Genomic DNA, 11,714 nt, shown 5'->3' on the forward strand with positions numbered 1-11,714 from the left:
GATGGGGAGGATGTCCCCAGTGTTGAGTCCATCTCTTCTTTGATTTCCTTCGGCTTTAACCCCTTCAAATAAAAGTATTTGATGACAGAACGATTTTCCAGCCTTTCCATTTTTAAGAAAAACACAGAGGCGTCTTGTTCAGTGTGCTCTCAAACCTAAACTAACATGGCCATCGGGCTGAAACTATAGCTACAAGCTATCTAAGGATGGTACTATAGAACGCCACCTCAAGGCAGGCCTAGTGGCGCCATCTCTTGGTCAGGCCGGAGACTTATCAATCCACCCTCGTATGCTATGAATATTCAGTTTTGTTAAATATTTAGAAAAATTTTGTTTCTTTAAATAAAGAAACAACACAAGTAAACACTTTTTATAAAACATTAATTTCGCACATTTCTTAAATGTCAATTTTGCACATTGATTGTCAAGGAGATTTTTTATTCCAGGTTGCCTTCAAATTGAACCCAATTTAATCTTTCTTCATCACATAACTTTTTTTAATTAAAGTTTTTGTAAATAATAAATCCAATGAAAGAAAAGTCACTCGGAAAAGCTATCATTTTTAGAAGTAGTGTATGTAGAAATTTTGCAAAAATTTCGCGAAATCGTAGGAATCTCTTGGAGTACCATTGATACAAAATATCAAAATTCCGTAAAATAATTACGTTTATCTGTTGATAGATAGATGTTTCAAAATTGTACCTTTTATGGGGTACAATTAAAAATTTAAATACATCTGATATACTAATTTCGTAATATTGGTTTTCAGTAAAAATAGTCAATTGATTATATCAGCTCTATTTTAATCCGAAAATGTTATACTATTTTCGAAATCAAATCCAGTTATATATGTTGTTAAATTTTTGCTCATCTACTATAGGGAGGCTTCCCCTACTTTAAACATTCAGGTTGCAACTAGTAATCCTCTTCCATTTTATTCTGCATTTTCTCCAAAAACAATGGATAGTACTATATATTTCCTAATTTATTCTTTAATGTTCATTCTAGGAAGTATAAGATGAGAAAATGATACCTGCACTTTGGTCTCACTCTCTTCTGGGTCTGGAAAGAGTAAATGCCTTTTCTTCCTCAGGAGATCACCAATATAATATTTCTTAATCGTTTTGGATCCTGAACACAAATTCCACAAAGACATAGCCATAAGGAAAATCGTGATAAACGAACTTTTCATAGCGGCGAGTAAAACTGATTTTTCTTTCTCTGTCGCATAGATGCGCTTCTACATAACTGACGGCAAGACGTAGACTTGTGAAGTGAAAGTTAAACAGTAAATTATTGCCAAAGATGTTATGTACAATTTAAATTAACGCAATTCAGGCAAGGCTCTTGTAACTGTACCACTGAGAACCCAACGCTGGTCGAGCTGTTTCATTCAAGCAAGTTCAGTTTAAGAATTTCGAGTCTTCAGATTACAATTCTTCTTCTGTCAAAAATGTGTTATCGAAGAATTATGTGAGTTTTTTTTAAACAAAAAATTTATTCAAAGTCTTTAATGAAAACAGTTGGTATTAATATATATATATTTTTTTTTATTTGGAGCATAGTAACTGTTTACTATTAAACTTTAAATATTTTATTTTCGAAAATATTGTTTCTTTACATAAAAAGATTTTTTTTTAGTTTTAGGGTTTCCATCATTAGTGCAATATTGAGTATTTCGAAAGTATACAGCATAATTCAGAACTCAGAAATGGCTTCCATTCTTCATCGACCAATCAGAGCCTTGGCTTTTCCACCTTCTAGTTCAGTGGGCGTAAGTATAATAAACACTTTTTCTTTTTTCAACAATTTTTTTTTTGCGGAATTTAAAAATGTTTGAAAATTTTTAAAGATAAAAGAAGTGATAAATCTTTAATTTATAGCCAACAAAATTACATAATAATGTTACTATTACTATATTATTTTCAAGTGAAATAAATGATTTATGATCTACAGTTATTTTTTGCAATAGCTGTGCCGTTAGAAGCGCCAGACCAGTCCATTTTTTTGTCGTACTTTTTTGAAAGTACTTATCCTCTACCGACGAACTACACATCTGACTTTGTTCCATTAATAGAAAGGAAGAAAAGGAGCATCGATAGAAAAACTATTTATGGTGCTATAGAAAATAAATTCGAAAGGTAACATTTTATATACTTTTAATACAGTCAGAAAAAAATGATCGTAATTAGAAAAAGGTAACTTAAGAGCGTCGATAATTTTAATCATAACATTAAAAAAATGTGTTAGGGACCCTTTAAAAACTGCATCACGCTATTTGGATACTTTTCCCATCTTCTCCCCTCTTTCCTCACAGATAATCACACATAGTTTGATCCCCTCTCCCCCCAGTTTCAAGTCGCAAATACGGACACGCCTCCTTCTCTGAAGTTAAAATTTGTTCATCAATTTAATTTGATAAACGCCTAAAATAATACTGAAAATATACAAAAATACTATTTTAAGCCAAAATATATTTTTCACGAAAGTAAGGGAATAAATTCTTTTAAATAGAGTAAATTTATATGTATTGCAATGAATGTAATATGAAGTACTTCCTATTTAAAGCCGAAATATATTATATTTTGAACAAAAAAGTTAAACTTTAAAACAAGCAAGATTAATTTTCTGAGAAAGGAGTTTAATTTTTAACCATAGTTGAGTTTTTAAGCTCATAAATCGAATGTTTCGAAAAACATTTGATTTTTAAATCCAAACACATGAATTTTCAATAAAAAAGGATCCAGTCGAATTTGACCAAGAAGATGAATTCTCGACGAAAAATGGAATTGTTAATGTCCATATATTTGTATAATTAACGACAAAAAAATTGAGTTGTAAACAAAAAGTTTAATTTTTGACTAAAAAGGATCAAATATCCGACAAATAAAAAAATTATCTTCGACAAAAGAGTGTAATTTTTAACCGGGAAATATATCGAGTCAAGAAAGTAAAAAATTGCAACCAAATTCTTCGAATTTTTAAACCAAAAGGCAAGTTCTCCAGAAAAAAGTTGATTTTTCAATCCGAGAATGTGAATTTGCAGCAAAGAAGTTAATTTTTAATCATTTCAACCAAAACCGAAATAATTAAATCTATCAATTTAGTTGCAACAAAAGTTACTGATTGGAATTAGTGAAAATATGTTGATTTAAAACTGATTGATTATTACACACATGTTTACGTTCCAAACTTTAAATTAAGATTTTTTAAGTATTTTAAATATGAAACACCATAAGAAAATACATTAAATGCAAAAATTTTTTTATTTAAATAAGAAAATTCAATCTTTTGTAGCTAGAATGTTTGAATCTCAAGTAATTAAAACTAAAAAGCAAATTGAATCATGGAAACATTTTTTAAATTAGAAAGATTTAAAATAAAAAATTATCCATTTTAATTCAGAAAAAAATCAAAGACTTAAAATTAAAATTAAAGTTTATAAAATTTATCTGCTTTGGTAAAAATTTGTCTTTTTTGGAAGAAAATCAACTTTTTTGGTCAAAAATTCCACTTTTTGGTTGAAAATTAATCTGCTTTAGTTAAGGAGTCAACTATTGGTTATAAAATTTTATTTTTTGTTATAATTAACTGTTTTTGATTTCAGAATATGAACTTTTTTTTGAAATGTCAACTATTATATTTTTGTAGAAAATTATCTGCTTGGGTTGAAAATTCAACTCTTTGGTTGAAATTTGAACTACTTGCTTTATAGTTCACTTCTTTGCTTTTAAATACAGTTTTTTAAACTGAATATTTAATTGTTTGTTTGAAAATTATACTGTTTCGTTGAAAATTAATTTTTTAAACTGAAAATTTAACAATTTGGTTAACAATGTATGTATTTTTATGAAAGTTCGATTTTTTTAGTACAAGATTAATCTTTTTAGTTACAATTTATCTTTTTCATTGAATGTTCAATTATTTGGTTGAAAAATTAATTTTTTGTGGAAAACTCCTCATTAAAAATTGAACCCGTGTTAAATATACTTCTTTTTTATTTGGGAATTCACTTCTTTCGGTAAAAATTCGATCTTTACGGTTAGAAATTTCATTAAAATCACTTTGCATTGTTTTTGAATGCTCTCTTAATAACCTAGCGATACAAGTTAGTCATTAAAAATAACGTAAGATAGGGAGGGAGGGGGGGGGGGAGTCGAAACTTCTAGCCCTTCACTAAAATGGAGGTACGTGGTTCAAAATTTCAGAAAAAAACTTTGCGTAATTTATCCGCGACCCCTTATACAGTTGAACTACTTTGTTAAAAACAATTGCTAGTTTGTTTGGTAAATGATTCATTATTTTATTTAAATATTAATCTATTTGGTTTGAAAATACAACTATTTAGTTGAAAACTTGTCTTTCCGTTAGAAAATTCTTCTTAGTAGAACCGCTTTTCTTAAGAATCAAGAACCTCTGTCAAAACTACAGGCGAAAAAAGCTCACAATTGATGCCATTTAGTTATATTTGAAGTAATTTGGATTTAGAGAGTAGGCTGCAATGCGTCAAACAAAATTCTTGCACGCAATAAACGAAAGTGTGCTCTAAGAAACTTTTTCTTAGAATAAATTATAACATTTAATGAGAACTTAGTACAGTATCGTTACAAAATAGGGAAAAGCGCGTTTGCGTATCAAAAATTAATACAGTGGTGTTCAGCCATGAAAACTAATATTTTTGTTTGAACAAATAGAAGTGATGTTGCATTAACTCTTATGAAACTTGCGAGAGTTTAAAATTCGCTATTTCAAAGTTTTCGAGCGAAGCTAAAACGATACTAATACATTTTACTCGAAAGAGCGAAAACATCTTTTGAAGTTGCCATACAAAGCTTATGAGAATCTCAAACGAGTATATGAAAAATAACTCACTCCACCAAAAGATTAAGCCTTCCGGAGGAGAAACTAAATACAACAATCTAAATACAATTAAATACGATAAGACGCGTACAATTATTATTATTATTATTATTATTATATACTTAATTTATTCACTACATACATAATCGCACGCTCAATCGCTATGAAAAATCGGAACGACTGTGGCGAGATTCGAACCTAACTACCTAAAGCACTAAAATATTCCTTAACAACTAACCACCACGGCTAACATATATTATAGAATATTTGGCAAAAATCTCGGCTAAGCGGCATGGCTTGACAACTCAGGGCAATATGATAAATATCTGGGTCCTTTTCCAAAAGTGATGTGCTGCTTCAGACATTTTTTAAATAGATAGATTAAACATTTTATCGCTTCTAATGTTTGAATTGATTTTTTATCAAATACATTTGTTTAAAGAAACTGATAATATTCTTTTATAAATAAAATTCTCTAATTTGATAACTCAGTAACTTAGTATAAAAAACTTGAGTGTGTATGTCCCATAGTAAGCTAAGTAATTTAAAATAAAAAGAGTTAACTTTTAGATTTTAAATGTTGTGAATTATAAACTTTCGGCTCGATTAAAAAATGGCGGAAACAATCGAGGAGCATTCTCCAACAAAACTATATGAAAAATAAATAATAATTTCATAGTTTGCTATGCGTGACAAATTTCTGTCAACTTAATATTGACAATATTGATTTCCAAAATACGTTGTCGAGATTATGATATTCACTATTTTTCTTATTCAAATTATTTTTCGAAAACTCAGTAAAAAGAATATCATTTTTTCATAGTGTTAATTATTGAATGGGAGATTCTTAATATTTGTATTTAGAATACTACTTTGTCACCTTCTTCTTTTAAATACTCGTATGATTATATTAAACTTCGGTACCGCAATACAAATAAGTGTAATAAAACCTCGGTTTTCCCTATTTCGGAAAGATATCATACTAAATTCTAAATTATTTTTTCATTTATTATAAAAAAGGTTTCTCAGTGTGCATAAATTTAAAATTGAATGTTCACTTCTCATGTAATTGCATTGAAATTCAATAAAAAAGTCAGTATGGGTGCAGCAGGGAATAGAATGTGGTAAATGCATTAAAACCGAAAATCGATTATACCCAGCCCTAACGAGATATCCAACTTTCTAAACACCTACTAAGTGCATCCTAAACTTGCCGTAAACTTGTGCCATAAGCCACGGGAGCAAAAAAAGTCCCGGATTATTTTTTCAGTGTCGATTTTTTTTTTCAGTGCTGGATTTTCTGGAAGAGAATGCTTGTTAAGGTCGATCTGTGAAACGTCCGAGCAGCCCCTGCGACACAACGGATTCTTGGGAGACGTATTTCATGTTCTTTTCACGTGAGTTACCACGAAGAATTATCTTTTAAATCCTGTCTCTTTGAAGATTATTTTTCAAAGAAATTAATGGTTGAAGAAAATTCAGTTTAAGGCTCGATACCTCTCTTTTTTAAATAGATTATTATTTTCTGTTCAATTGTTTTTATATAATTTAGATTGTTACTAGGATCGGCCAAAGGAATTTCCTCTTTGAAAGAGAAGGAAGAGTTTATTTCATTTAAAGTTTAGGTAGGAGTAATTTAATAGCTTCTTCGTATCTTCCTATTTTTTATTAGACTTTAACAGCTTAGGCGGAAAAATTATATATAGTTTATATTTAGTGTAAAGTATTATATATAATATTCATCTGTGTTATACAATTAAAAAAAAAAATATTATAGTATAATAACGCAAACCCGCCGTTACTGGGTGAGTTACGAAAAGCTAACCCACATAAACACATTTTTAAAATGGTCAATTGTAATTTTCCATACGAAAACCGTTATAAGAAATGGCTGATACATCATATAATCGATTAGAACAAAAAGTGCATTACTAATTTTATATTTAATTAATATAAATGGCAACAAAAAACCAATACTGGGAAAAAGAAAATCCAATGGGGTTTATCAAAATAAAGCGGTACAATTTATTTAAGTTACAATTTATTAAGACCATAACGTCTGTTACATATACATTCATTAATAAGAAATAATTATAATGAGATCACAAAGAATTTCCTAAAACTATAGAAATACTTCCAGCATTTCAAAAATCATTCGGATAAACTTTTTACAGCTCGCTGTCTCGATTGAAGATAAAATACTTTTTCAAATTATTTCTTGATCAGCATAGCTTTTTAATTCAGTAAAATATTTTTCCTTAATTACTGTAAATCGAGGGCAATCGTTAAGAAAATGGTTAAGATCAACAAAATAGAGATATTTCTGAACTAAAAATTTTAAACCTTAATAATTTAATATATTATTTTATATATTAACTGAGCTAAACCCCTTTTAAAATTCAAGTTAATTCTAAAAGTAAGATAGGGCTGAGTACCTTGGTGTAAAGAAAGATAAGGCCAGATCTGCAGGCTCCGAGAGTGGGCCCTAGCTTCCAGATCTGTCCTAAGAGAAGCTCTTATGTAACCACTTAAAACCATGCTTGCACCAGAAGCTAGACCTTCCAGAGAAGCCTCGCTTCATAAGTTAGCATGTTACATGTCTCAAAATAATGTCTGAGTTGTAAAAATCAATTTTTATAATTTTTTGTTGGCTTAGACCATATCAGTCTAATTATTTTCTCCAAACACTGTCTTGGATACCGTGAAGAGCTCATACAAGAGATTTTTGCAATCCAAGACAGTGTCCTAGCGAGGACAATACAGGACAGTGAAGCTCTAACCATTTCCAATCGCACGGCGTAATTTGAAGTATTTGTTAATAAATGACGCAGTCTCTTAAATAAAGTCAGCTGAACTCTCTCCAAAGTGCCAAGAGAGGCCTGGTCCCATACTTGCACCCCGTAAAATAGTGAACTATTAACCAAGCTCTCAAACAATGTAATGTAGGCGGACCAAGAGTCTATTTTGAAACTGTTTATGACTTTTAAAGTAGCATTCATTGACGCATTTGCTGAACTGACAAATTTTCTCGTAGCATTTACAAACTTACGAGAATTACTATGGATTACACCAAGATAATCATAATTTTCTGTTACTTTAAGTATATCCTCACCAAGCTTAAAGGAAATATATTTTTTACACAGTTTCTGGCGCTATTTCGGAAAATGACAATCTTAGTTTTACTTGCGTTCACAACCAGTTCATTTTGTATGTAACATAGCCGCAGAGCCTCCAGTTTCCTATTAATGCCGTGGATGTATCCGAGAGAAGGACCAAGTCATCTGCGTATGCTAACACTAAAATTGATGCAAACTCCTGTTAAAAAAACAAGAATCCAACGACCAAATTTTGAAGCCCAGCGAACAAACAAAAACCAAAAATCCTATTGTAAACTAAAAAAAAAATTTCGGACAAAAATAAAAAAGAATAAAAAAATGAGAAGGCAGCTAACCACATCCCCTTCCTTCTCTTTTTCTTTCTTTAGTCTTTCTTATTTTTATTATCATCAAATTATAATAAAATATAATTCAAAGTAAAAATGAATAAAATTGCATTACCAAAGTTTCCGTACTCGTACGGAATCAAGGCAAGAAAAATTTAAATGGTAGAAATTGACAGCACCCGCGAACAGGTGCTCTCTCTCTTTGATACCTGAGAGTCGAATGAGGGTCAGTAGGCCAATCTGTTGTAAACACAATATAAATATCTGTCACAACTACATCAGAAATAGAGAAAGTAAAAGAAAAACAAAATTCATGAAACACCCTCGTTAAATGTAATTAGATAACTTTTTTTGTTTTTTAATATAAAGCATTTCCATGATCTCTCTCTTTCTTTCAGTACTTTCACTATGCAAAATTTGAACATTATCCCAGTCAAACTCATGGTCCACATTAACAAATTCCTTTTTATGTCTGGCAAAAACACTCTTATAACAGATTCCCAAACAAACATCACTCTGGTGTTCCTCTATCCTAGTATTAAGAAGTCTGCCAGTCTGTCCCACGTAATTCATCTTACAGATCCTGCAAGTGATCTTACAGACAACACCACCCTTTTCAAAATTATCCAAAGGATCTTTGCAACAATTTATCACTGAATCCATTTTAAATGGTATACGGAAAATAGTATGCATTTTGAATTTTTTGACATCAGTTCAATAGTTTTAGAAATTTCATCAAAAAATGGAAGAACAAAGGTATTAAACGAACTATATTCCTTTAACCCTTTCTGATTATCTGAAAGCAAATTATTACTCTCTTTGTTTTTCATTTTTGAACTCTAATGGCAATATGTTTCTCAATTAACTTGCGTGGCTAATGATTCAGAAAAAAGATATTCCTAACAATATTCACATTTCTTTTGTGAAATGAAAAATGGGATAAACCTAGAGCTCTGTCAACTAAGTTTTTTATTACTGCAATTTCGTTTTGAAAGGGATAAACATAAAGCAAATTTAAAATTCTCCCTGAATATGTACTTTTTCTATACCAATTGGTAATAATATTACCATCTAAACCCTTAATTACTTCTATGCCCAAAAAACTGATTCTATTATGCTGTTCAATTTCATGAGTAAATTGAGGTTTCGGATGAAAACTGATAAAAGTAACAATGACCATCTGCACTTTCCTAGAGGAGCACATAATAAGATATCGTTAACAAACCGAAAATTAAAAGGAAAAACAAAAATTCTAATTTTCTAAAAGCAAAACCCTCCAAATCTTCTATCGCTATATCTGTTAAAATCGGAGAAATGACTGAACCTATGGGAGTACCAGACCTCTGTCTATAAAAAGATCCATTAAATTTAAAATAAGTTGTCTCCATAATAAAAACTATCCCTTCGATAAAATCTTTTTTGCGAAATCGAGTACGAGTTTTCATATTATCGCATCTATTTAAAATTGCTTGTTTAACTAATTCAAGGAGTATACTCGGAAACATTGCAACAATATTTAAAGAAATAATTAAACGGTCATCCGGAACCGTTTTTAGAATAATACTTGTTTGAAATTCCCAGCTATTTTTTACATTATATTTAGAAGTTGTGATTGAGTACTTGAGAATCAAATTGAAATTCTTGTCGAAAAATTGTGTGGGAGTATTAATAGTTGAACTAACTATTCTTAAGGCATAGCCATAGTATATATATTCTAACTATTCTTAAGGGATAACCATAGTTGACCATGAGTTTGACTAGGATAATAATCAAATTTTGTATAGTGAAAGTAATGAGAGAAAGAGAGTTCATGAAAATGCTTTATATTAAAAAAACAACAAAAGTTATCTATTAATTTAAAAAAGAAAGAAAGACAAAGAGAAGGAAGGGGATGTGTTTGGCTGCCTTCTCATTTTTCTTTCCTCTTTTTTATTTTTTTCTGAAATTTTTTTTTCAGATAAAAAAAAACTAAACTAAAAAAGTTTCAAAGTCACTAGTAAATAAAAAAATAAGAGAGGACTGGGTACATCTCCCTGTAGCACACTCTGCGATGCCTTAACAAATTCGGTTGTGCTGAGATTTGTTTTTATACAATAATACGCATTTTCGTACAAAATTCTAAGATTATTGATTATTTTGGAGCTTAAACCAAGATTATGTAATTTTTGTCATAACAGATCACGTGGAACTGATAAAAATGCAATTTCATGATATGCAAATGAAGCGTAGAATGCACTTCTTGGGTTACCGAATGCAGGATAAAAAGGTTATTCAGGCAGCCGCGAATCTTTCTAAAACCAGATTGAAATTCGGAAATTGCATTATGGTCTTTGCTATAAGCATTTAGTTTACAAGTTAAAATTTATGCAAAAATTTTTGCAATGCAATTCACCAAACTTATCGGTCTATAATTATCAGGAATGCTGGCATTATTCATTTTAAGTAGCAAGTCAGCTGTCTAGCAAAGGATGAGAGTTACATACATAAATTTCTATCCAAATAATACATTTTTAACAGAAAAATAATATAAATTGTTTGAACACTTTTACCAATTTATGTATTAATTTTAATCAATTTGAATTAAAAAAAATACAATAGCAGACTTTTTAACCAAAAAGTATATATGTTAATGCCGAAGAAAAGAGGCTTCTTCAAAACAATTACATTTTTAACTCGAAAATATAAATTTTTAACAGAAAATTTAATTTACAACCAAGCAGTTCAATTTTCAAGTAAACTGACTATATTAATTTTATAAATATTTATAATATTTTATATTAATTTATAATATTAAATTTTATTGTTTACTTATCAATTTTTATTGAAAAATTAAATTTATCACTATTGTTATTTGTAGAGCAGGTCCCCTTATCAGAAGTAAAAATATATCAAATAAAGCTAAAATGGCAATACATAATTCTATATTTGTACCGACTGTACTATACGGTAGCGAGACATGGACTTATCAAGAAAAAGATAAGAGTAAAATTAACGCAATTGACATGAGATTCATGCGCATAATAAGCGGGAAAACCCTAATGGACAAAGTAAGTAACGAGATAATTCTAAAAGAATGTGGTGCAGAAGAGACGCTAGCAGACACATGGGAAAGAAATCGGTTAAGATGGTTCGGACATGTTGAGAGAATGACAAATGAACGACTAACGAAACAAGTGTATCAGGGTAAAGTAAATGGCAACGTGCCCAGAGGTAGACCGCGGAAAGAATGGTTAGAATGTGTGAATGAGACCCACTTAGAAGAGACATAAGAAGTCATAGAAACACGAGAGCCTGCATGAAAAAATGCATAGACATAAAAGAAGCTAGAGAAGTATGTCAGGACAGGAAAGTATGGCGGCAAATAGTTAATAAAAAGAGTGTCAGTAGAGTGAACGACGCCTGAAACAAAGAC

At 30.1% G+C, this 11,714-nt stretch overlaps 2 protein-coding genes across 2 annotated transcripts in view; one reads left to right on the forward strand and one right to left on the reverse strand.

Annotated features, from left to right (window-relative positions):
* Positions 1-1,195, reverse strand: part of LOC117182743 — a 12,863-nt gene extending 11,668 nt beyond the window's left edge. Inside the window, exon 1 of the mRNA XM_033375847.1 lies at positions 1,034-1,195. Coding sequence (XP_033231738.1) covers positions 1,034-1,192 — 159 coding nt within the window. The 5' untranslated portion in view covers positions 1,193-1,195. The remainder of the gene's footprint in view (positions 1-1,033) is intronic.
* A 189-nt stretch (positions 1,196-1,384) lies between these two features.
* LOC117168141 overlaps positions 1,385-11,714 on the forward strand; it is a 17,951-nt gene continuing 7,621 nt past the window's right edge. Inside the window, exons 1-4 of the mRNA XM_033353559.1 lie at positions 1,385-1,473; positions 1,642-1,774; positions 1,957-2,141; positions 6,150-6,257. Coding sequence (XP_033209450.1) covers positions 1,454-1,473; positions 1,642-1,774; positions 1,957-2,141; positions 6,150-6,257 — 446 coding nt within the window. The 5' untranslated portion in view covers positions 1,385-1,453. The remainder of the gene's footprint in view (positions 1,474-1,641; positions 1,775-1,956; positions 2,142-6,149; positions 6,258-11,714) is intronic.

Source organism: Belonocnema kinseyi, chromosome 2 (genome assembly GCF_010883055.1).
Source record: "Belonocnema kinseyi isolate 2016_QV_RU_SX_M_011 chromosome 2, B_treatae_v1, whole genome shotgun sequence".
NCBI lineage: Eukaryota > Metazoa > Arthropoda > Insecta > Hymenoptera > Cynipidae > Belonocnema > Belonocnema kinseyi.